The 27761-nt window shown below is 38.6% G+C and overlaps 1 protein-coding gene across 1 annotated transcript; it reads right to left on the minus strand.

The window, feature by feature from the left end:
- Window positions 1–708: 708 nt before the first annotated feature.
- On the minus strand, window positions 709–27538 carry GFRAL (GDNF family receptor alpha like). The gene is made up of 10 exons (XM_065679164.1): window positions 27517–27538; window positions 24401–24535; window positions 17550–17708; window positions 15485–15937; window positions 14736–14792; window positions 13700–14027; window positions 11431–11690; window positions 8318–8416; window positions 1774–1855; window positions 709–796 (listed from the first exon to the last, which is right to left on the minus strand). The coding sequence occupies exons 1-10, from the start codon at window positions 27536–27538 to the stop codon at window positions 709–711; spliced, it is 1683 nt and encodes a 560-aa protein (XP_065535236.1).
- Window positions 27539–27761: the final 223 nt, after the last annotated feature.

Here is a 27761-nt window from a genome sequence, read left to right on the forward strand (position 1 = left end):
CTTTCTCCACTGGGCATTAAGACCACAAAATTCTTTCTAAAATTACTATATTGAAGTTGTCAAGGATCCTTTGTTTCTTTTCAAAGCATACTGGAGGAGAAATCAGAAAGTTTCAGCAACAATATACTGAGGTCAAAGTATTAGCCCCGATAGTTTTATTCTTATTTGTACTGAAAGGGATTGGAATCTTGATCTCCTCCTATCCCACAAGTGTTCCACCATCAAACTACAGGCAGCCCACATGTGACTGCTGCCTTACGAATATTGCATCAGGTACTTGGCACGTAGGAACCCAGTGTACAAAACTACCACAAAAATACTTTTTAACAGCTCTCTTCAATGTTTCTGAGTGGATTTTTTTGTTTCCCTTTCCACCAGAATAGTTACGATCAGAAGGGTTGGTTTCAAAGATTGTCACTGCTAGGCAGATTCATGCTGATAAAGCATTTATACCATTGCTGTGTGCATCTAGAGATGTAGGAAATGTGCAGCTCAGGACAGATCTGTGAATCTACGCAAATAAGAGAGAGTACAGTTCTACTTTTGCTTAGCTTTAATGAGAGTTAATAAATACAAACATCTTTTGTATGCTCCACTACAAAATTCCATAATTTATAGTAGGTTTTTCTAATATATATTTTATTATCGCGTATGTACAACAGGCTGGCTTTCAAGAGTAGCCTTAAAAAGCATAAGCAACAGAGTAGTTCATCTATGACTTTTATAATGGACCATAAATGTTTCAGAAGAATGGTCTGGCGAGGGACTTCTTGACTCATGTTTTGTTCTGCAGGCTCTGAAAACAAAGAATGCGCATGTATTTAACAATAAACTATACGGCTTTTTGTTTGAACTTTGGCTTAATTGAAATCAGTGGCAAAATTCCCTTCATTTTATGATGAACACTGTGGTATAAAATAATTCCCTTCACCATTATTAATGCACTGTTCTTTCTTCCATCCCCTGTATTCTTTAAATCTGAGTTTTATTTATATGCTGATATTCCTGTAACTGTAAACTTAAAGAGAAAGACTCTGTTCCCATATATCCTTGCCTTGCCTTTTGCATTTTTCTGCATGATTCCTCTTTGATCTGCCTCTGAATTTAATAATGAAATTCGACTCAATATACCTCCCACTATATATAGCTCCTGCTACATCATGTTCTGTTACCTATCATCTGACAGTGTAATTCTTGAAATCTGGCCATTTAATTTGGTCCAAGAAAATGTATCATTTCAGAAAAGGCCATGTTCATTTGACTAAGTGAATGCACATTTCTGTTTTCTTACCAAGCATTGCTGTCTGCGCAGTTTCTCATAGTGCGTGTGGGGGAATGTTTACAGCATCCTATCAGCAAAAATGGCATTTGGCAAGAATGTTAACTACAATAACAGCATTCACAGTTTGGTTTCTAAATATGTTATAATGCTGAATATTCTCATTTCCTTTCTGCATTACCTCTGCCTACTACAGGGCTAGGAAGGTAGGCTTGCAGAATTTTTGAATTCAGATTTCACCTTCTCCTGCCATGGGACAGGAAATGAAAGCTCCTGAAGCCTGGAATCTCTGCATGAATGGAGGCCATTGTAGAGACGCATCGTATTTCACGTTTCCCTGCTGACACCCACAATGTCAGTTCTTTCTATCACTAGGAAATGCTGGACTGTTTTCGAAGATGATCACAGTTTCCACCTCTTAACAAAGGCAAAACATTTTATTTTCTGCTTTTCCAGTTTCCCAGAGACAGTGATTAATATCCCTGTCAAATTACCTGATCTTGAAGAGAGTCAACAGGACTATTCCTAAGATGAGAACTATGCAGGAGGAGTAGGCAATAATGTAGACTGTTTCACCTAGAAGTAAAAAACAGAAAGCAGACATGAAACATTTATTTCTTCAGTAATAAGAATACAATTTGAAATCTGATTTGGAATGCACACATATGTAAGTTAAATTGGCTATCAATTCTGACAAAAGCAATTAAAAGGAGAAAAAAGCCAATGATAGGAATAACTTCCTTCACCAAAAATAATTTTCAGACTCCTTCTAGTAAATGCCAGCTCTACTAGCACTTCATATGCGTAGCACTACCTTTTACTCTGTGCCAAGGGGACAGCTTGTTACTCGATTTGTGTTTTTAAGGTATTTTCCCCATTTGTTTTAAAGTGTTAATTTTATTTGCTGTATCAGAGGAGACCTGGTCCTTACTTACCTGTTAGATCTCTTATAATATTTTGCATATTGCCATAATTGCAGTATGCAGCAATACTTGATCTAGAATCAAATTAATGTAACATGGGATCTAACACCATGTTTCTGGGCCCTGGGCCCATGCAGTTTCCTCTTAGGCTTCTCACCAAAAAGTCACTTAGGAGGCTTATGCGCTAAAAATTCCAACTGTTAAAAAACTGGGAGTTGTTTCAACTTTTATTTTCCAAATAAGGAGAAACTTTTTTTTTTTTTTTTTGTCTTTTTTCCTGAAGAAATTAATTGATCAGTTTGGATCAAATATTCTGAAGGAAAAGTTTCAGTTGAGACTGCAACATATGCCCCACGCCTGGGATAAAGAGGTGCAGGGGTTAGATGATTTGACAAGAGGACTTAAAATCCAGAGCCGCAAGCATAAAATGTGAGACCTGTTACACTGATTCTGTCATGTTTATACAATCACATAAGTTTTATTTATATAGGAACTCAAATTCAGAGCTGCTTCCAAGCTGCCCACCTTAGTCAGTGAAACATTAACTGAGAAAAAGATGGGGTCCTGGCCACAAATCTGGGCCACTTCTCTGGCTTGAGAAGGCCAAATCCTGGTCTGTGGATCAGTTACCAGTTATACGTTCTGTTACGTTTGTGCATATGCACACGCAGACCCTAAATGAGCCATTTCTGTATACACTGCATAAATGCAATGCAGGCAGTATGGAGCAGAGCAAGGGTTTGGATCTTCCTGGATTTTATTCCTGGATGACACTTCTTCTCAAAAAGCTATTCAAAAGTCAAGTTTTCCAATAAAAAAAAAAAAAAAAAAACGAAAGCACTGATTGAACCAGCACAAAATGAACATACCTCTTAATGCAGCGAGCCACTAAAGATATGTAATGTGGTGAATTTTTGAAGGAAGAGGGGTGAGGTTTATCTGAGTCTCAGTGCGAAACAGCTAACAACATACATTAAAAAACATCAGCATTTGGCCCTCCTCTCAAGTTACAACATTTCTTCAAGGTAGTGAGTTTTAGGAAAAGAATCATTCCTAGGCTTTTCTTTAAGCTCCCCCCCCCCCCCCCCCCCCCTTTTCTGAATCCTAATTACTCACTCAGTTGTTTGTTTTTTTGTATTCTTACTGTTTTCAAACTGTAGAAAGAAAGATGCATATAGAAAGAAAGCTGTAGAAAAGCTGCAGGAGCAGTTGTAGAGGCAAAAGTTTCCTACTTTTTTTAAGTGAAGAGTGGGATTCATACGTATTTAAGGCAAACAGAAGTTTTTAGAGTATATCACTTCCCACAAGACTAGGAAAATTATTAGGAGCAATGCTCAAGGATGGTTAAAAATGGGCTAATATAATTTCACCAAAACATTGTAATATTTTTCGTTTAAAAGCTGGAAAAGCTGTTTCATTTTGATAATGCAAAACATTCTGAAATGATTATGTAAAATTAAAATGTTCTATTTTTGTGTCAAAATCTTGTAATAGGCTATGGTTCTCGTGAAGCAATTGCTGGTAAAAGACCTTCTGATTGTAACGTTTTCAGTTCTGTGAGGAACACAAGAAATACGTTAATGATGAGATCATGCTAGAAACCATACATTTTCTCCTACCTTCTGAGAAGTGAGGGAATTTTTATAGCTAAGACAGGGTGCAGCTTTATGCCTGAAGAGCTAATTCTTCAGTTTATATACTTTTTTTGTGGTTTAACTACTTGAATGTGCTTTTTCATCTTCCCTTAAATGTATCATTGGGTGTGTGTTTCTTGATAGGCACTCTGCTCTTCTTTAAAAACCCAAAGGATATTTTATAGAAGTATTTACTATTAACCTATATCAAATCAGTTCTTGACACATGAAATACTGTTAAGGCAGTTAAGAAATATAGATATGAATTATAGTGTACATAACCTGCCTATGTCATTACTCTTCTAAGGAACAGCTGTCACTATTTCAGTACTTCTGTCCGACTGAGGTTTGAGTTGTTTGACTCTATGGAGAAAGGGATACAAATATCTGCGTGTACCACAAGGAAAAGAAAAGAACATGTGGTGTCTAAAGACTTATAATAGGAGGTGGGTAAAATAAAAGCTGTTTCCAGCTCAGTCCTGCAGAGAATGAATTGACACAAGTGGAGAGTAGTCATTTCCATTGCAAGGGGAAGGGCTGTGAGGTGCTGGGAGAGCTGCTCTGTCCCATGGTGGTGGCCTGTAGTCATGAGAAGCTCGTGGACCTTCTCACTTTGAGGCAGGTTTGTAGCAGGGCCACTGCAGCTGCATGATGCATGTCTTGCCCTTCCTATGGCAGGCTGCAAATCTCAGGGATGCAATGACTGGGGCTACAGGTACCACTGAAACATTAGCTGGAGCTGTCTGCGTAGACACAGACATTTCCAGGGCTGAAGTTCAGTACAGGATAGCTGTGGGTTTAGCAGCTGCAACAATTAGTGAGATTACACTCTTGTGTAAATCTACCTGCTTATAGTGAAATCAGACAGATTAATTCCAGCTGGTGCTGAGAGGCTTCTTGGCTACTTGCAGCCTGTTGTACTTTTTTCTACATTTATAAAACAGTCATTTTGACAATTGCCCTGATTTCAGCTGGGATAGAGTCAATGTGCTTCCCAGTAGCTGGTGCAGTGCTGTGCTTTGGATTTAGTATGAGAAAAATGCTGATAACACACTGATGTTTTAGTTGTTGCTAAGTAGCGCTTACCCTGGTCAAGACTTTTTAGTCTCTCATGCTCTGCCAGTGAGTAGGGGTACAGGAAGCTGGGGGGAAGCAGAGACAGGACACCTGACCCAAACTGGCCAAAGGAGTATTCCATACCACAGCACGTCATGCCCAGTATATTAACTGGGGGGGAGTTAGGTAGGAGTGGCTGATTGGTGCTCATGGATGGGTTAGGTGTTAGTCAGCAGGTGATGAGCAATCATATTGCGCATGTCTTGGGTTTCTTGGGATATATTCCTCTCTATTTATTTTGATTATTATTGTTATTACATTTTAATTTATTTCCATTATTAAACTGCTCTTATCTCAACCCACAAGACTTACCTTTTTTTATTCCCTCAGTACTCTTCCCCAGAGGGAGTGTGCCAGCTGCATGATACTTGGTTACTGGCTGGGTTTAAATCACAACAGTGTCTCATACCTTACAAATTAAAATTTCTGGAGCTGAACTAATCTCAGTTCCCTTTGCAGCTGGTATAAGTATAGATAAACCCTGCCAATTACTTGTTTATCTAGATTCTTAGCACAGCAAAACTCCTCATCAGGAAATGTATGATAACTCTACAATTTAAGATGGAATGAGATTAATTTCAACAGTTTTGGGTCAAGCCCAATTTTACTGTATCTCACAAGAACAGGATAAGAATACTGTATTTCTAGCTTTCTCTTCCAGCCAAAAAAGACCTTAGCTCCAAAGCTCTATGCTGATGAAAGTGTATGCTTATCTTCACACATGAATCATTTTTCAAATTAAAGTAGGGGAAGCAATCTGTTAAATTATGTGAATCTGTAAAATCATGAAGATAATTTGCATAGTTTTCAGTCAAAACTAGGCTGAAAGTGCATAACTAGGTAGGCAATAACTGTTTTTGAAGTTTGGACAATTTTTGTTTAATTATCACTTTTTGATGTTGTTTCCAAAATGACATAAAATTCTGGCCCCATCTGAGCTTACAGCAAGTCTCATTAACTTTTATATGCTTAGGACTCTGCCCACATCGCAGTCTTGTCAGCAGGATTGTATCAGCCCACAAATAACTGCATTGGCCTGTACCCTCCTGGGTGTGTGAATGACTGAAAATCTAGTCAAGACTTTTACACAACCCTGGTGTTATATGGTTTCACCAAAAGCTGGAATAATATTCTTCCAACTGAACAGCGTTGTATTTATTAGCCAATATATATGAGTATATGCATATATGTTTACATTTATTATTTAAAATGAACGATTCCTTTTATTAAAACAAATCTTATACAATGGCACAATTTGCAATGCCACTGAATACAATGGAGAAATCTTACTGCTTTTGAATAGTAAGTGGGTTTTAGTTTGTGTTTTTTGGGGTGTTTTTTTTTAATTATAAAATTGAGAAAAAGCTGAAGAAATACTGAGTTTCTTCTGAGCATGCTCATCTGTAGATGGTCATTAGTGTGAATTGGTGAAAGACATCGTTGTGTCTTTCAATGACAAGCTAACTAAAGGATTCTTCTGAAGTTTTCTGTGTAGCAACAAGACATCAGCACATTGTATCTCCTGCTTTCCAAGCAGAAAATAGTCAAGAAGCAAATATTTCCAAGTACCTTCACACACATTTGACAACTTAACCATTTTGCCTCTGCACCCTGGGATTCTTCTTGGGATTTGATTTCAGTACAGATAAACATTTTGTAAAGATGATAACTCCCTTTGCAGCCTGAGTAATGCACATTTACTAGCATATGAAACTAGGACCCTGGGTTAGATTTTTGCCAACAGGATTTATGAAACAATTTGCAATATGGTTTTTATCATCAGGTAGATATTGTGAATCAGATTCTTCTCCTTGACCTGGCTTCCTAGGAGAAGTTTATAGCTTGGAGACTTCTCATCTAATTTACACGACAGCTCAAATAGAGTATTTTATGGTATGGTTTAGGCTGGTCAGCATTCTTCTTATTTTTCTAAGGCCATCCAAAATTCTGTTTAGAGTTCAAGGGCAGATTTTTGGAAAGTATTCAGACCTCAGTGGGAACAGAATTAACTGGGTGCAGGCTGCTTTTTGCAAATATTTCTCTGAGTCTCTAAGGGAAAGTATAATACATTTTACCCACTGAAAGGTCTGCAGTTAGAACTAGTTACAGGGGTGAAACATCTGACATTTTACATTTTCTCACTTAGAGCAGGATTTCTTCATTCTAACCTGTGTTATTTAACCACGGGAGTCTCATTCCAGCTGGAGATTCAAGTCTCTCTGTAGCTGACAAAGAAAATCCAACACTCTCAGCAAAGACAGTCTGAAAAGGGGGTTAATCTTCCTCTGAGGGTCCCTGACTTTCTTCTCTGGCTACACAGAGCGTTTGGATGACATGCATGATTCTTAAGCAATTTTAATGCTAAAATTACAGCTGATTGCTTAATTATTCATATGCAAGTTTCAGGAATCCCATTCCCATGAACTGATTTTTATACTTTCCAGGCTGCTCACTTCAGGAATAGTTGAAGGATGGAGATGATAAGAAGTCCCTTCATTTTGTACTGCATGGAGAGTTTGAATTATTTTTTTCGCTGTTTAAGATGTTCAGTATGAACAGTTCTGTGAACTAATTTGTAGTAATATCTAGAGTATTGTAATCTGTCCTATACAAGGTAGAACAGGTCATTCTTCTTAGAGTTGGTATTCGAGCATTAAGCTGTCTAGTGTTCTCACTGTATAATTGGGTCCTTCAAAAGGAAATACAAAAATAATATTATTTCAACCACGAGAAAATTTGTTTATTAATTCCATATCTTTTAATTTTATGTCACTTAATTGCTTACTGTAAATGCATGGAAATAAAACCAGATGCAGCTCTTTAGCCCATGTGATATCCTGATCCACAACTGTATGCCTTTCTGTTGCATGAGTAGGTAAAGTCTGATGGAGTGTAATACGAGCCCCTTCTCAGACCACTTACTGTCACTTCCTAATTTCATTGTTGTAACTACTAAGGCACAAAAAGTCAAGAGAGATACTAGAGAAGTAGGTGTGACATCAAAGCTAATAATTTGTATTACACTTTATGACTACTACTCTCTGATGACTGTACTGAGAGTCAGGCTCTGGCAGGCTTAATAGCTTAATTTTCCTCAATTACAATACAGTGACTGTGAGACATCTATTTCAAAACCACTTATCAGAGAAATTGGTTCAGTTTCATTATCTTTATTTTGTGGTTATATAAACTAAGCCAAACAGGTAGAGAGATTTTTCCACATTATGTTGAATGGAGGAGCAACAGGTAGTACTAACTTGCCTGAACCCATCCAAGGGGCAGAATCTTTAGTCTCCACTATCATACACAAGGGAATTTTTAAGAGTACTTCTATTAAAATCATGGGGTGGTTTGCCCAAACTTACCATTAATTGAAGAAGAATGGAGCTGTGCTCTAGAAAGCTTTTCTCCTGGCATTTCTGTATTTACCCAATGAAAACCTTTTTTCTTAATGGAAATTTGACCTGAATATTGGAAAGAAATTATAAATTCAAAATATTAGTTTAAATTAATAATTTAAGTGAACATTGCTGCTTTGTGTTTTGATAAGAGTTGAAGAATTTATAAAGGCAGCTATCTAAAAGCATTGTTCACTGATACTCAATGTACAAAGTAAATGAGTGAATGACCATTCTTCCTTTCACATCTTAGTTAACCCTCCCCTATACTTTGTCTTTCGAGGGACATGCATGCTTTAAGAATATTCTCTGCCTCAAAACAGCTTAAATTCTTTTTTAACTTAAAGTATTGTGGAAATCAGCACAACGAAGTAATTGGGTTCACCAAACTAATATAGAAGTGGTGAGAAATGAGTAGTAGTTTCAAATTATTTCCAAAAAGCAAAGTTTATTCTCCAACTGAATTGCTAGACCTCTATAAACTCTTTTGCAAAGGCCTGTCCTCTTAGTTGGCATGATTTAATCAGTGTATCTGAAAATAATCATCTTCTGTTGAAATGAATACCAAAAAGTTTACCTAGGTAGATTAGTTTACAGACCAAGAAGCTAAACCACACCAGACTGTGTGTAGTCACTCAGATGAACTGTAAACTCAGAAATTTTTATTCCCCAGCGGAATGAAAACGATATAACAAAGGGTCATGTCTGTAGCCTGGAACATTGTCTAAATAACAATGGACTAAATCTCCTTGCATTGTATTTTTTCTGTGAGATCCAAAAGTAAAACAGAGTTCAGATATTTTGAGACTTTTTACTTTCTGTCACAAGCATTTTTGCTTATTCCTGTTGTGACACTGATCCTACATTGGTACTGATTCATGTTGTGCTTCCGTCTCATATAGCAGCCAGCTATTCACATTTCCAGCCTTTTACAAAGTTTTCAGTAAGCTTTAATTCCATAAGCATAGCCCCAAGAGCAAACACTTATAGCAAGGCAGGGTCATATATGAGTAGGAAGAAGTGATGGTGAAAATGCTACTTGCAGATCTAGAGGTAAAGATCCCTTTTCCTAGCCCTGGCTATTTACCTATTCAGAAGGACTTCAATGTTAAAAATCATCACCACTGTAAGAGTGAAACTTATCCAGAGTTCCCACCCAGGCCAGATGAACGAGTGGACAAAAGGGGTTAGATGAGGTCTACAACAGAGCACTCACTCCGTGTCTCTGAATTGCCATGCAGATAATAGCATTTAACACTGTGCCTTACAATGAAAACCATAACCATCTTTCTCTTCAGTTTAGCTGTATTACAATTAGACGTCTAGAAAAAGCAAATGCAAGGATCACAAGACCCTGCAAATGTTCCGTATCAAAGGTGCTGATCCTTTACTCAGCCATAGGCCCAGAATCCACAAACTGTTTGTGTTTAACTAGCAGGAATTTATTGCACCACAGAAGCAAGCAAGCTTCTGTTCTTCAATCCAAATTGGGTTAGGGAAGTTTCCATCACAAAAAAGCCAAAACATTTTATCCTGAGACTGCTTCAGGGAATGGCAAAAGCTCATGAGCAATTATTTGATTATTATGACATGAGGGTCATCTTTTTGTTTTGTAGGTAAAGAATAACACAATGATGTGATCACTCATTTGGACCTTTAAATGCAGCCATAAAGCAAACAAAGAGATAAATAACATTCATCAGCAAAATCACCTCCAGTAGTCTCAAATCTAAGTGTGTTATGGTATCACTTTTCCAGGAGAGTTGTTATATGATTTTTAATCTTTTCTTACAGGCTGAATTTTAGTAGTGATTAAAGGCACCACTTCAGCAACTTGATTTTAATTTCTGGGCAGGATTTGAGCGACAAGAAACTATTTTATCAGTGGTAACATCTTGGCTGCTAAAGTTAACATGCAATTAATGCCTGTTTTTAAAAGACAGACCATCAGATGGAACTATGAAATAGTAATTTCTCTTAACTGAAATCTTTAAATATAGTTACCTCTCCCAAGGTAGGTTGAGAATATATATAATTATGTACAGAAGATGACTGACATAAGGTGTGACGCGCTAGCAAGTAGCTCAAGTAGTGCAAGAGGATTTATATAGCAAAATAGCTGGTGGGATAGAGCAAAAGTCTGAGAGAAAGAGAATACTTTGGTCTTTAATCTGGTTGATGGTCTATGCCTGCATGCAGATGGAGCATTGTTGAGGTGGCAAATGAACCTTTCAGTTCAGTTTTAGGCTACAGGAGTCCAGGAACCGCCCTGTGATTTGGAATCATCCTCTGATGTGGAAACACCTTGTGATGTGACCCACAGCAAAACAGGTGGTGACAAACAGGAAGTTTGTTTCAAAGGCACAATCTTGGCTCAGACTAAAACAATGATATTTGCTCCCATTTTGCTATTCATTGCACTAACAGTTCTACGTTAAATAAAGACTTGGCAAGGACTTTTATATTTAACAAAAATAAGTAGCTGATTTAGCACATGAAAGACTGCTGGTTCTGAGAAAGCACATCCTATTTGTCTTGAATTAACCTCGGTGTTTTTACTAAAGGCCAGATCCTGAAGCCTCCATTCCCAGCAGCTTTTTCTTTCAGAGGTCATGTTTGAATCATTCAAGTTATTTTCTGTGGAATGAAGTCTATTGCAAAATGTGTGTCAGCAATACTAATATTTAGACTCCAAGAAGAAAAGAAAGAAAAAAACAACATCATATCTCATATTATTTATAAAAACAGTGTGCCAAAGTACAACATTAATCCAATGACAGGAAGACTTTGGACTTTTCTTATCTGGGTAATAGTATAGATCTCAGAAATTATTCTTTTATTGCTATTCCAGCAAACTCATATAATGAGACACGTAGTCAATTTTATTGATTTACTTGTAATATAAATATTTCTCAAAACCAGAGGAAAAAAACTACATGTGTGCTTTGTAATTTCGATTAAAAGAAATAAAGATCTTGCTGAAATCAGTGGTAGCAAAAATATAGTAAAGATTTGGGGTAAGTCAGCATTTTAACACTCTTTAAAAAGAATTATTCTGTAAGGTTTTATGTGTTACTCACGTAACTCATTGAAGCAGGATTTGCTGTGAAGCATGTGATGGAAGAGCTCACACAAAGACTGCTCTGCGGCAGGTAAATTCTGGCAGGTACACTCAACACGCAGCATCGTGCCCCAGTTGCTAATGTAGGCTGCTTTGCAATCAGCATTTGCAGAACAGGGCATGTCATCCTTGATTAAAGTTTCAAGGCAAGCTTCATCATTGTAGCATTTTTTTGTCACATGTCTCCAACATTTTGACCAAAAAGCTGTGTATTTTTTCCTGGTGAAAGAAAAAGAAGTGTACAATGACAGTTCAAAACCTCTGTGATTTCACAAAAAGACATTTAAGAATCATCACAAAAAGAAAGTGTATTCCCAAAGTACTACTTAAGCCTTAAAGATCATGCTACTCAGTGCTAGGTGGCCTAAATTCCGATCTGATTTGCACCTAATTGGTTTGAGCAAAATCTGCAGAATTGTACTTTGAGGAAAAACATGGGTTTATTTAAAAGTTTTTGTGAATGAAATCACATTCCTTCTCAGCACCTGTGGGGATTTTACCAGGGGTAAAGTGAAAATTAGTGTGAATAACAACAGTCTCAGATCCTCAGGGAAGAAATGCAGGTAGAGGAATTAGACCTGCATCACAATGAAACTACACCAGGCACTGTTTTTCATTTTGTTGGGCATGAAGGAAGAATGAACATTCAACTTATTTTAGATAAAATAATCCACATTCAATGCCAACTCCTCCTCCTCCTGAATGCTAATGAAATGCAAAATGTCCAAGGATCAAGAAAAAATTAGAAGCAATTCAGTTGACCTTAAAATTTAATTGATAGCAGAGATAGATTACAAGAACTGTCTTGTTTCCCAGTTTAATAACCTCAAGTTATTCCAGTTGATTTGCTTTTAGAATAGACCAAAATTGACCTTGAATGCACTATGTATGACAATAGAAAACATCTATTAAAAGTTAATGAAGAAATCTGTAGATATTGAGGAGAAACCAATTTATCAGTTACATTAAATGTTAGGAGACAATAAAGGTAAACTTTTTTATATTGTACATTAATATATTAAAACAATTTTCCCTAATAATGAAATTAGGTTATTAATTTACTGTTGATATTGTGTAGCTGTTATAAGCACGTCACATGGGAAAGCATGGACTGTTACAACACCAGTTAGGACATTATCATAAATATTTTCATTACACAAGTAAAGGTTTCAAAGCAGATGCCACCAATGTGTTAATGGAATTGGTTTTATTCACCTCCTGATTTATAAATATGGCTAGCCATAATTCACAGACTAATTTTGCTAATTATATCCACTTATTTTCAGTGCCAGGAAACATTAATGTTCCCAAAATAATAGGTAATTCAGCAAGTTTCCATTATGATATTACATATGTCCACATGCACAGAATTTGTAGCCCAGTTCTTCTTGACATAAAAAGGGTCAATTCCCACTGATGTCAATCTGAATAGCCTGCACATAACTGGAAGTGTCACTTGGCCTCCTGCTTTGTTGACTGAAGGTTAATTTGAGCACAGCTTTGAGGTGAAATTCAGGACTAATTCACAAAGGACCTGGTGACTACAGAGAAAGCCAAAGTGAACCAATTGACCATCCACAAATGGTGGCAATTAAGTAGAATTAGGAATAAGGGCTAATCCTGTTACGTGTTTTCTAAAAAGAAAATCAAATCTGAAAACTGTTATTCTTCATGAGTTTGGTGTTCTGTGCATGTTTCAGGGCAGCTTTTTTTCAAGTATTAGTATGCTTGAGATAAAAAGAAGATGAAAGTCTTCTGAATGGGCCAAGTTGGTTGTACAGCTGTCGGGTACAAAGGGTCAGACTCTGCAGTGGAAAAGGTAATTATTTTAACCAAACAAACTCTGTCCAGTCTGCTGCACAATTTGTGCAAACTGCTAGAGGTTAAAGACGCAGACTGGCAGGTGTTATCTGAAGACAGTGGTAATGAAAATATGCAGCAGCACAGTTTGTCCATCAGAAAAGCTGTTAAGGGTCATGAAAAAGGCAGGAGAAAAGCCCACATTAGTTTCCAGACCTTACTGAAAATGAAGCTTTTCAGTTTACTAGTGGAATTACTTGTGGAATTACCACAGTTGATGCAGATATATGTGAAGATGTCAAATACAGGGGTTGACATAGAGTGGACACAGTGCAGGAAATAATTTTGTTATAGATGGGATATATGACGTAAGGATAAAAATTGTTTGCTCAAATCGTTATAGAAAAGGAAAATCTTTCTTTGCTTACCTGCACAGTTCATTCTCTTCACACACGTGGATTACATTCAGACATGATGGGGGTGGAACTGCAGTAACTGCACAGGGCTTGCCATGGAGAAGTTCTTTGGCTCTGTGGCAGGACTCATCAGGCTGGGTACAATCACAAAATATCATCATTTGGGCAACTTCAAGAGGCATGTTTTCATAGAAGAACCTTAGGGCTGCTTGACATTCTTCCCTGTTGCACTTCTTATTTACTGAGCAAGCCTTAAGATACAGGGACAACTGTTTGTTACATACTTCATCTTCAATGCACTCTTTGTTCACATCCAAGCAGGTGCTGTTTGCTGTGTATGCTAAAAAGAATAAGGTTTTTAAATGAAATCACAAGAAAACCTTTCTCAAGTGATGATTAGTAGTCATCCTGCATGCAGCATTCCCATTAAAAACAAGTTTGACTCCCAAAATCTCTGATCCAGCCCTTCCAACACTGCTTCCTTTAAGACCATTGTGTGAACTTCACACTTCTTCCTTCCACCTCTTGGCCCTCTTAAGCAACTCTCCTGCAAGTTTCTCCCCCTGTCAGATAAATAAGGGAGAAGAAAGTGAAAACTGGCAAAATGGGAGTGTCTTCATGGTAAGTAACAGTTCGTAGAAGCTAGAGTCTAGTAGATACCTGAAACTGCTGAAATCTCCAGCATGCAGTCTTATGCTAGGCTACGTAATAAGTAATTGAGAAGAGAATATAAATAGCCTTTCTGTGTTTTTTAGAGCTATTTTAGGTATTTGTAGCCTATGCTATAAACCTTACAAAAAGATCTAGATATTTCTGACCCTAAAATATTTATGGGATAAGATTTGTTTCTGTGAATTTAACAGGATCAGGATTGTTACCTGAGATTTTGGGACTATTTTCTACCAAGTAGATGAACTGAAAATAGACTGGATTGACTCTTTAGTAATTTGAATGAAAAGTATTCATTTTAATCTCAAGATACTTTGTACAGTATCTGAAAACAGAGCTAAAATGAGTTATTAGGATTCATAAGTAAATTCTGACTTACCTTGTTTAGAGAGTGCAGATAAACTCCATTGTAATTTTGTTTCTGTACTAATATTGTCTAGAAAAAAAAATATGGATGCAAGCATAAGTAATAAATCATGTCTTAGCTTAGCTTTAGTTTTTAGCTTTAAAGTGTTGATTGTGTTGCTGGCATAGTGCCAGTAGTAAAAATAAAGAAGAATAAAACAAACTAACTTGACAAAATAGGACCTATTAACAAATGATAAAATCACTGTAACATATATTCATAAGTTTTGGGGTGAAAACACAGTTTATCAATGGCTGCTGATAACATTCTCTACATAATTATAGATCCTGTGAGCTCAAGAAGCATTTTTAGAGCTGCTCAGTGCAACATAAAGTCAGATTTCTTGTGGCTTAAGGCCAAAGGCCTTAATGTGTTCCTCAGTGCACCCAGTTTGTAAGCTCAACTAATTGCTTGTCTTGATGTAAAGTAAAGGCAATTGCTATTAGAAAATTATTGTTATTGGTCTCGTATTGTTTCTATTTATAGTGTAATGCTAAGAGGGATTGATTTGGATCAGGTTGTATCAAATTAACACAATGAAGGACAACAGTATTTGCACTCAGGCTATCATTTTGCTATTATATTATTTACATCTAAATAAGCCTCTTAAAGCTATCCTGTTTTCACTGTTAAACTGCAAATTATTAAGAAAACCTTTTTCACAGACTTGTGCACACCACTGTTATGTATGAAAGTATTCAGACTGCTGGAATACCACCAACCTGTGTCAGTGTCCTGATTTTTCTCATTGTCAACATCATCATCATCATAGTTGTCATCACCATCATCATCATCATCATTTTCACTAGCTGCTAAAGCTTGGCTCTCTTGAGAGTATTGTAAACAACGGTTGTTAAATATTTCCTTCCATATTTTAACACATCTCGTCTGAAGTGGCTCTGAGCACTTGCACTCTCCCAGCACTGTTTTCCTCAGCTCTTTCCATGCTGACAGACATGCCTTGTTGACCACTGGGAGCATGCATTTTGCTGTGTCTGCCTGGCATGCTCTCTGGAAGCTCTTATACACTAAAAAGCAGTAAGAGTCTTCTTGACAGAGTTGTTTTGCAATGCTGCAGTCATTCTGTAATTCTTCTGGGTGTCCTTGGTCTTTGGGGTTTCTGTGTTGCCTAAAATTCAGTTCAGTATCTGATCTTGAGGAGGTTTCCAAATATTCTACACAAATGGGTACAAACAGAGATATGATCAAATAGAAGATGGATCATCATCACTGGTCAGCTCAAAACAAACTCAGGAAAAGGATAATTCTCTTAATGCAACAAAATGAATGAAATAGCCTTAGTTTCATTCTGAGCTGTATGTAAATACATAATAATTTCAGAGTCTTGCAGACTAATGAATCTTCCTCATGCTTACTGTGTCTTGTTAGCTGTATAATACAGTCTAACAATTCAGCTGCTAACAGTAATATGAGAAACTCTCACTAAAATTACTGCATAACGGGGTTTATCTCACGTAAATTTAACCACCTACAGGTTGGACATATAATAGATTATAATATTAATTCAGTGTGTAATTTGTGAAGAGAGAATGGCAATTCCAGCAGATTGTCCATTCGTTACCTAAAATAGTAATTTCATTCAGTCAGGGAGAATTAAGTCCTAAAAGTATCTACCAACACCAGAAGCTATCATCTGTAGGTAAAACTGATACGAGCATAACTCCCATCAAAACTTTCGGCTATACTGGTGAGAAATGTAATCTCAGCCATTAAAAATAAAAAAAAATTACTTCATTTTGATGGAAGCAAAAAGAACTATTCCAATGACATCTACATCAGATTTTAGATACCCACTGTTTGTGGAAAAGAGTAAGAGATGAGGATGTTATTATTTCCTCAGCACTGGTTCTGTACACACAACTGTCATGGTTTAAGCCCAGCCGGCAACGAAGAACCACGCAGCCGCTCACTCACTCCCCCTTCTTCCTCCCCCTGCTCCCAGAGGGATGGGAAGGAGAATCGAAAGAATGTAACTCCCACGGGTTGAGATAAGAACAGCCCAGTAACTAAGGTATAACACAAATCACTGCTGCTACCACCAACAATAATAAGGGAAATAACAAGGGAAGAGAATACAACCGCTCACCACCTGCCAGAGATATCCAGCCTGACCCAAGCAGTGTTCTAGCCCTTCCGAGTAACTGCCCCCAGTTTATATAGTGGCCATGACGTGCTGTGGTATGGAATACCTCTTCGGCTAGTTTGGGTCAGGTGTCCTGTCTCTGCTTCCTTCCGGCTTCCCCTCCTCCCTGGCAGAGTGTGAGACTCAGAGAGTCCTTGGTCAGAGTAAACATTACTGAGCAACAACTGAAAACATCGGTGTTATCAGCTCTGTTCCCAGGATGAAAGTCAAAAACACAGTGCTGCACCAGCTACTGAGAAGAAGAAAAATGACTGCTACTACCAAACCCAGGACAGTAACCTATAGATACAGTAGTGCTCAGCCTCCTTGTGGCAACAAGTAGCCTTCAACACACATTGTATTTTCACTGTTGCCTTCCATTGGATTGAGCAAGAGCTTTAGAAACTGAATTTCTTACATGCATTTTATTGGTTTTGTTTGGTTTAAAAAAGATAAGGCATTGCTTTCTTATGCATGTTGGAGTATGAATATTATAGCAAAGACAAAACTAATTCTCTAGATGGGAGAAATATGCAAACAAACTTAAATCCAGTTAAAATGAGGATTACAAAACTATAGATTTCTTTTTGCCCTTCATAACTAAAACATTTTTAAATTAAAGCCATAATTAAAGGTTTAGTTACCTTTATCAATGCTGCACTGTTTCCCAAGCAAAGTTGTGATGCTACAGACATTATCTGAAGTGCAGACACAGTTTTTAAATTCTGGGTATTCGTCAGCCAGGACCTGGATGATTCTATTACATCCAATAGCATCTTCTGCCTTGCATCTATTACCTAGAACTCACCATTAAAATTATAATGTTGTTAATATTTATGAATGCTTACGGGTTATGGTTACATAAAACAATTCAATTGAAGTACAAAAAATAATGCATTGCCAAGAGTTTGAACTTATTTTTGTATGGAAACCTGTTTGAAAGCAGATTTTAAATAAAGTTAATGATGATATAATAAAGTTGCCTTCTTTTATTTGATCTGACCCATTGCCAAAATGACCTAAAATCTTAAGGTTGTATCTTTTAATTTAGGTACATGAGGAACGGAGACCAAACTGAAAAGGTGCACAGGAATCAGCCTGATTTGAGGCACTGAGAAACTCAGCTTGGTCCTACGTAGAAATTAGGTGCCTGGTGCAGGGACATGAATTCACAGTACAGGCTAAGGTACTACCAAGTAACAGAGTAAGAGAGAGGACACAGGAAGCCAGGCACAGGCCTGTGATAATGATGATGCTAACCCCATGCTGAGAGATGTCTGCTCTAGTTCAGATCCCTCACTCACATGAGAATGGCAGGAGGCTACAAATGCCTGGCTGTTTGGATATGTCCTTGGACTGATACCCTACTTCACTACCTAAGTTTGGCAATGACAAGAAATTTAAAGCTGTCCAAGTATATTTTGGTTTTTATTATTTTTAAATAATAAAAAATAAGAAGTTAACCCTAAAAAATTATGCAGAAGCCTTAGTCTGACAGTCCAGTTTCAAGTTCATTGCTTGCATGTGCACTTAGACTCAGTGACAAAGACACTCACACAGGCTGTCAGGTCATATTTTCCTTGTATGGGTAGTAAAAGTAAAGGTCATGTACTAGTTTGTGGTAGAAATGTAAATATATCAACCTTTAGCTTTATGAACTAAAAGATTTTATAATTATTTCATTACTTATTATTGCTTAAGAAAGTTACAGGTTACTCAAGAAGTTGCATAAGAAACAGTTTTATGCCATGTAAGAAAGTTTTATTTTGTGAAAGCCATGGTCTACCTTGTCAAAACAGGTATACAGGTCCTCAAAACATCACATTTCCTCTCTTCGCCCCATAGGTGTTAAGTATTTCACAATACGTAAGATAAGGTGTATGTGGCTCACAAGATCCAGGCTTGTCACAGGGCAGCACGAGGTTCAGTTTTAATCTAATGAGCACATATGCTATTGTCTCTGCCCTGTCAACAGTGATGTCTGGCTTCCTGCCATGCTGCTTCTCCAGTGACTAGCATGGAGCAGCAGAGACCGTGTGCTCTAGTAAAACTGCAAAACTAGCACCATGTGTCACCGCCACCATGGACAAGCTTTAATTTGATTAGAGTTTTAACATCATTTATGTGTTGTTGACACAAATAGCAATAGAAGGCAGCCTAGCTGAAGGCCTGCAAGAGGAAAGAGTGCATTTTGCCTGTGCCTGAAAGAATGAGTGTCAGCTATTTCAGAACGTACATCCCACCCTGCCACCCCTAAATCCTTTTTCAAAGTGTCTGCATTGCTCTTTTTCCAGTTGCTGTTGGTTTTGGTGGTGTATTAAAACGTGCATTGCTAGAGGGTGATGTTGCAATCCATCAAGAGCTAGAGTTCCCAGCCTCTGCTCCTGCTTCACCTCTTGTATCACCAAAGGAGGAAGCCCATGGACTTGCCTGTATCTCTCCAACCCCATCTCCAACTTGCCTTCTGTGTTTTCAGTAGTAGACCCTGACCCTTAGCCCTCACATTTCTTGCTTTTGCCAGCAGCCAAGGAGCTCAGGAGAACTTCTGACAGTCATAGACATAGGACACTCTCCTACTACAAAAATAGGGCGGAAAGTATGTGGTGACATGGGAACTACAGAGACCTGTGGAGGTGGGCGTGTGGATATTCTACTCTATATTTCATCAGGTGAGTAAAGGATAGTAAAAGAATTTTGGAAGACAATTTCAGGAGGAGAAATTCCAGGGGTAGGAAAAGAGCAATGAAGATCAGGAGGAGCTTGTGTAAAAGACTGTCTTCTTCACGGTCCTGAGGACATGGCAAGGGTGGAGGTGACTAGAGGTAGGAGAATAAGAAACAGAAATCCTGGTATGCAGCATCCCAGACTCTGCTCATCTGTCTTTACGAGACCAGCATGTTGTGGTTAGGAGTCAGGTACACAGGGGCTGTGACCAGTGGCCACACTGAACAGTGAAGTGAACACACTGCACTGAATCACAGCAACCTACAACGAGGGGGTGAAAGGTATATTGTGGGGCTACAAAGATAAAAAGGGTATAGACAGAATCAGATAATACATAGGATTTATGGCTTGCCCTATTATCAGTAGAAATAACCTATTATCAGTATTAATCTGTTCGTACACTGTATTGATTCAGCTGCGATGAACAGCAGAAAATATTTTATTGCTGGTTTTCAATTATTGTTGCTTTACCAGTGATTATTTCTAGGTAATATATTTTAGCTTATATCTATGCTTCCAAGGAATTTATAGAAAATGCTGTCTGACCTAATGCTTGGCAGCCATTATTCATAATTCAATTTATTTATAGGTACATTGTTTATGTATGTGGGGCCACAGACAGAAGCATGACAAAGTAGAACCTGACATTTCCAGGGAGATAATCTCTGTTCTTGCGCAGTGAGTTTTTCAGTCGTCTCAGTGGGAATTGCATCTGAAGACTGTAAAGTACTGGGCTTCCCCCTCCAGCACTGGTGAGATGACATCCGGAGTACTGTGTTCAGTGCTGGGCTCCCGAGGACAAGAGGGATATGGGCATACTGGAGTGGCTCCTGCAAAGTGCCACAGATGTGATTAATGGAGTGGAACATCTGTCCTACAAGGGGAGGCTGAGAGAGCTGTGAATGCTCAGCCTGGAGGAAAAAAGGCTCAGGGGGTTACAAGTACACATATCCATGCATATAAATATCTGATGGGAGGGGAGTGAATAAGGCAGGGAAGACTCCTAGGTGCTATCCATTGACAAAACAAAGAGTACAAACTGAAATACAAGTTCCATTTGAAGATTAAAAAAAACTTTTTTAATATGGCAGTGATCTAACAGCGGAAGAGTGCCCAGATGAGTTTTGTTGCCTCCGTCACCGTATGTACCCAAGATCCACAATCCCGGAAAACAAACTGCAGCTGACCCTGCCTAAGCAAGAAGTTTGGACTAGATCTCCAGAGATTGCTTCCAACCTCAGTTGTTCTGTTACTCTTAAGAAAAAAAGAACTCTTCCAAATCTAATTCAAATTGTGATTCTCTAATATTTAAGTGATCTGAGTTTTTTGGCTTTTTTCATTTTGAACCCAGATATTTCCAGTTCTGAAAAATTAAGAAAATGTATACTAATGGTTAAATCAGAGCTCAGAAAATTCTTTTTTATTTTCCTCCAATGAAATAACAGATGAAAAAAAAACCAACAAGAAAACAGAAAACCCCAAACCTTGAGAACTTCATTCTGCAGTGCTGAAACATTTTCAAACCAAAAACCTTTGATTCCATCACAGTTGAATATTTCAGTCTTTTCCATCCTGACCTGGAAGCTAATTTTTTTTTTCTTTTTGTTGTTTTGGGTTTTTTTTGGTGGGTTTTTTTTGGTGGGTTTTTTTTTTTTGGCAGATTTTTTTGATGGTTTTGTTTTTTTCACTGTGCATTGGCGCAGAACAGGAAATGGAAGAATTGGACTCAGGGGATTATGAACTGAGACTCTGAAAATGCTGCTGCAGTAGCACAGAAGCAGTGATGGACAGTTTGACAGAGAAAGGAGTGACTCAGGCAGTCAGTGTTCTGTAGTGCTCCCAGATGTGTTCTGAAGAACAAAAGATGAAGGTCTTTGTAACGCACACATTTAACTTAGAGGTTACAGCCTGAGGGACTGAATTATTGAACTCATACCACAAAGTAGGAGTGCAATTATAATTTGTAGTTAGGTTTTTTGTAAAAATCGAGCAAAAGGAATACTTGCTCCATTGCCTATTGCTTCCACCTAACACTTACATGCTCAGCACTGAAGGGCTTTTTGCACTACTACAGCTCATCCATGAAGCCTTTAGGCTTCCATATGTAGGGTACTCTTGACAGACAGAATAATGTTATTCACCCTCTGGAGTCATAGCACCTAATAGGCACATTTAGAATAATTTGTTCTAGACCCAACGCAGTACCTAAGTGACCTGCAATGCTGGAGAGTCCTTGCCAAAGGCCATTATCCTAAGGAAATATTCAAATGCAAAACCAAACAAGCAATTACAAGAAGAACTTATTTTCAAAAGGTTTCTCTGAGCCAGTAATAAATATCATTAATATCAGTGAATAACCACATAGGACAATAAGTGAAGGAAACAGCATATTATGGGACAATGCAATAAATTCAAAGCAGAGACCACAGAAGTCATCATGCTGGTCCATCTGTTTGCAGGGAATGATGAAGAATAGGCTACAGTACCAATTCTGATCTTTATGTCAAGTTGTGTTTGTGCTAATGCCTCTGCGAATGATGCAAGAGAAGCAAACTGGGCTTCTTATGTTTCGGAGAAGAGGTTTGGTTCTAGAGAGCTCATCTTTAGGTCACTATCTTGAGCCTGAAACTACTGCATTTACCAATACTTTTCTTTCATACAGCAGCCATATCTTTTGAAACTGTTCCACCTCACATAAAATATTTAATAACTCAACAGAACAGGAGCTGAAACCCAGTTCCTTAGGGGACTGTCATAACCATTAGGTTATCATGTATTTTTCATTTATTCTGTTCTTCAATGTATTCAACCATTCTGTGCAAAGCAGATACATTTCTGGAAAAGGAAACACCAAGAAGGAATCCTACTCTAATTCTTTTAAATACTGCCTTGTGACTTGAGCACTTGGATTCAAATCTCTGCAACACATCAGACAGAGGCATCCAGGTAGCTCACGCTGCAGGTGAATGTTCTAGCAATAGGTTATTGACCATGAAGTCAAGCAGTATCTTCTGCTGCCTGGCTTCCTACTCAAACCAAACATGAGACTGGTCCTGACATCAAGACAGACGTTCACATTATCAACTCTGATCCATCTGAGCCTCAGAACAGATGATGGCGTCAGGTTTTGTTCAGATTGTGGCTGGTTTTGTTCAGATTATGGCAGCAGATTATGACTGGTTTTGTTCAAATAATGTCAATATAAGGGAAAGGGAGGTTTCCATGGAGATATAGATACCTCTGATTCCCAGTAACAGGGAACCTGCCTCATGGAACTAAGTTGCCAGAAATGGCAGTTATGTATCTAAAAACCCTTGGCTGCATTTATTAAGAGGACCAAATCATGGGCTAGGCTAATGGCGAGCAACTGTGTCTGTACTGCTGCGTTTTTGCATGGTATGCAGTCTGGAGCAATCCAGGTAGACTGTGGAGATAGTGTGGAGCTGGAGTCACTCCCAAAAGTCAGTTCTATGCAGCCAGCACGGGGGTAAGGCAACGGGGGTAAGGCAGTTTATCTGTATGGATACATGCCACCACATGATGAACTCAGTGCCAGAAAATAGTTCTTGGCCCGTTTTATTTGTTAGTACTAATGTAGCCTTGGTAGATCAAGGCTTTCGACATTTATCAGTCAACAAAGTTATCATTACTATCATAGTCTAATGACACTACCACATGCACTGCCACTCTTTTTTCCCCATTCCATATTCACAGCACCTGGCAAGTAAATACTTAACATTTAACAGGAAGGTATTAGGAAGATTTAAAGAGAGTGATGGTGACTGATACTCAAGACTTGTTCAAGATAATAGGAAGGAGAAAGAAGATAATAGGAAGAAGATAATAGGAATGAAGGAAGGAACATTTTCATCTGAATGCCAACAGAGATTAGGATGATTTTCAGATCAAACTTGTAAAACGTGGTCTTCCCCCACCTAAAACATACCTTACTTTGAAATGATGCACCAAGTGTTGGGAGTGCAATAAACAGAGACAGACAGAGAGTGATCTGCTTTAATTTATGTGAGATTCTGTTAACAATTCAAGAAGGCTTAGTCACACTGTAACCTGCACTTTATCGTAGGACTGCTCCCAGCAAGTGAATCACTGACATGTAGATACTATTCATTGATTAAGTACAATGTGCATCGCTACAACACAACTTCCTTTGTGGCATGCTTTATTTGATTATTTTCTTATTCTAATACAATATTTGAAAATTACTCTAAATAACCTCTATATTGTTATGGGTATTGTGCAAAATAATAGAGTCACAGAATGGTTTGGTTTGGAAGGGGCCTTAAAGATCATCTGGTTCCAAGCCCACTGCCATGGGCAGGGATACCTTCCACTAGAACAGTTTTCGCAAAGCCTCATCCAACCTGGCCTTGAGCACTGCCAGGGAGGGGGTAGATCAACTCCTCAGAATTATGGAAAACAAGATTGGAATTTTTTTCAGCTGCATGCTGGCTTTGTTTGACAGGATCCCACAAGAGCATATTTCTGATGAATTCAAGCTTCTTGAATTGGTTCAGATTCTGAATTTGTTCATAGTCCAGAAATTTCATTTACTACCTTATTGAAGAGTCATTGTGACTTTGAGTAGTATAGTATTGGCCACTGTCTAGGATTTCAGATGACTGACTTGCTGTAATTTTCTTTTTGTAATCTCACTGACTTAGTTCAGTCAGCACAGCAATATTATGACAAACTATGAATATGCAACCATTCAGCAATTCAGAATAAAGCTGTGTACACCATAAAGAATTACCTGAAATATTGCAGACATCTTCAACAACATTCCAGACACTCTCACATCCATTTGCAGCATTTATACACTGCTCCCTCAGGTGAAGACAGTCAGTAGTCTGGGCAGTAGATGCACTTGTAAAGTACATGAACAGCACTGTAAAACCAGAATATAACTATTTAATACAGTACATATTGTACTGAGCTTTTTGCTTTACACTATTATAACAATCTAATTTACTATAGTTTATCTATAGATTCAGGTGTTCTACCAAATTACTTCTTAACAGAATGAATGTTTTCTCAGTTTCACAACTGTAAAATTAAATTTAAATTTTAAATTTTCAAAGTTGTGGTGTGGCATATTTTTGTTGGTTTTACACTGGTATTATAGCACCAACATATATATAAGACATCAGCCCATAGATGTATAGAAATGACTGAAGTTCCGAGAGTCATAATAAATTATAGAAAGGAAGATAGTGTAAAATTAAAAGGAAACAGCATTTTATTTGGACTGCAATTTTGCCAAGCTACAGACTACACAGGAATTCCTATGAATAGACCAAATGAAAGAGATTTGACAGCTACACAACTGTCAGATAACAGAGATTTTCTTTCATAGTGCAGTACTTTTCACCCTCTTTGGTTTCACTTCACAGATGCACCATTTCTTGAAAGCAGTCCCCACATTTATGTCTTTATCTGTTTCTCTGGGTGCAATGAACCAAAAGGCTGTGTTAATTGCATTGAAAAGTTCCAAAACAGAACCACGACAGACTGTCATGGAGATTTCAAGGTAAAGAATTTTAAATCAGCACCACCTCTGGCTTATCAGTAGAAAATTTAATTGCCTTGCTAAGAAAAGACAGATTAGTTGGGGTTTAGCTCTTTCATCAACATTGCCATGGTAACACAATCTCTAATTTGTAACCATGTGTCTTAATTTTCCATAAAATTAAGTTTCAGACACTCGTCAAACTAGCTGCTGAACTCCTGATGGGTGTGCTTACTTAGGTATTGAAGGACACAGAATCTTCAGGCCAAGTCTCCTTTTTTTTTCCTTATGTTCAGGTAAGTATATGTGGAATTTTAGGAATATCCAGCACTGTTTAATTCCTTAAACATCATATGCAAGAGGCATGAAATATTCCCCCAGAACTTGTCCAGACCCTATCCAGAGAAATTAAATGTTTCCAATGATACATTTGAGAAATAAGAAATTGCATATCAAATATTGCTTTTCATAACCTTAAATAGCCACTACTCTTTAGAGGTGCTGCCATCCATTCTGGAAATGCGATACACAACCTGTGATACAATAGTGCTGCTGTAGGGAACACTTTCTGGCTGCACACTGATAAAGATGAAGCAACATTTAATACTTTATAACTGACACAGTATCTCGTGTGCCTATGAGACGCAGAAGAGGCAATATATGCTCACTATAGCTGATGCTAATCCTTCCTCAGTTGTGTTTATTCCTGCCAGTTCTCAGGTTTATTCAGGGTTGTTGTGTCAGTGATTTCCAGCCTGAAACACTGTCCTAGAGTGCATCTGTCAGTCAGCCTGAAAGACTGATCCATAGAAACGGCTCCTGTCACTTGACATTGAGGACTGTGCAGCTGGCCTATCCATAGGGACAATTTTTGGCTCATTCTGACAACATTTCAGTCCTGTCACTGTCTCCGAAAGTTCTTTCGACTTGTGAAATTACTATTTATTTGAATGATAAAGAAAAAACGTTGCTAGATACCTTGTGGATGAAAAGACAATACAAAATTAAAATTCAGGAAGTTTTAGAGAAAATGTGTTTTACTGGTTAACCGTCTGCCTATTTTGTAGGTACTAGCACAATGGAAGATCTGATTAGGATCCACACAGCACAAAGACTCTGTGCTGTCTCCCTCCTTTTAAGACAGCTTTTTGGGAAACAGTGGCTGAAACTGAGTGGTCAAAGTAGGACTGGCTGAGCAGTCAGCGAGCACCTCCTGCTCCTTTGTAAGGATTATTTCAGACTGTTTATTGCAAACCCACCTGGAAACTGTGCCCACAAAAAGGAGCAGATGCTTTTGCAAAATAAAGGGCCAAGTGGCAGAATCTGTGACTGAAGCTGGCTTCTCTAGACCTAATGACATGTTATGGGTGGGCATCGAAGGACTAGTTTGTAACTAGAACTTTTAGAGACATCTGTTTTGACACGAAATCACATAAATTTAGATTTATACAGGTGTCTGTATTTCTGTAGAGGTGCCCATTGATTCAGTGGGTAGGTGTAAAATTCTCCATCCTGAAAAGTGTCTAAAGTGAAAAGAGGGAAAAAAGGACATTTTAGCAGTTTAATTTTGCAGGTTGGGAACTGAAAAATGAAGGAATTACAGTTTCTCTCTCATGAGTGCAGAATTATTATCTGGCAGATAGTAATGAATAATGGGAACCAAGCTGTGGTTTCTATCCAATGGCGAGAGCAGGAAGATAGCTAGCTTCAAAAGAGAAAGGCAAACTGTAGTTGAATACAGTTTGAATACAGTTGAAAAGTGAAAAAGGACAGCTTTATTCTAACAACGCCTAAAGAATGTTTTTAACAGCGGAATATGAGTTTAGAGTAGCAGAGTGTTAAAAACAGAAGCAGCACATATACCACATATAGAGGGGGAAAGTGTAAGAGAAGATTGGAATATACTTGGTTGTATTCTTTTCCATCAAACCCTTCTCCACCAGCTTTCTTGATTTTCCCTTTTTCTCCATTCAGACCCAAAGGCACATGCCAGGAGCCCTCTGTGCAGCTGTGCCAGCACTAAACGCTTTCCATTTGTCAAACAAGTGGCTGTTATTTAAACCAGGCATCCCATTTGTGGGTCTCCTCACCAGTTCAGCTTCTCACTGCCTGCCCTCCTCCCCTGCTGTGTCTCCCGCTTCAGGCACGCTGCCCAGACCCGGACTGAAGATCGGCACCCAGCCGCGGGGCCCGGACGTCGCACACTGGTGTGAACCCCGACAGGCACCTGCTCAACTCCGCCTTGAGGCTCCCGAGGGGAAAGGGGAATGGACGGAGCTGTAAGGAGAGCGGGGGCCGAACTAAGCCTCCTGGCGAGGCCGGGGCTGCAGTGTCTCCCACCCGCCTCCCGCGGCACTTACCAAGGCAGAGGAGCGCGGCCATGGCCAGCCGCGGCGGCTGCAGCTCCGCGCGGAGCGGCGGGCGGCAGGTGCCGGTGCGGCACCGCCCCTTCAGCACCCGCAGCGGGGACAGCGCCCCGCCCGCCGGCCCGGCTGCTTCCCCACGGGGACCCGCCGCGGTGAGTCGGGCCACTGGCTGCCAGCCCCCGGGGGTCGATACCGCATCTGTCTCTGCACACCTCTTTCGGTCAGGAGCCGTGGATGAA

The sequence above is a fragment of the Lathamus discolor genome, chromosome 5 (genome assembly GCF_037157495.1).
Source record: "Lathamus discolor isolate bLatDis1 chromosome 5, bLatDis1.hap1, whole genome shotgun sequence".
NCBI classification, from domain to species: Eukaryota; Metazoa; Chordata; class Aves; order Psittaciformes; family Psittacidae; genus Lathamus; species Lathamus discolor.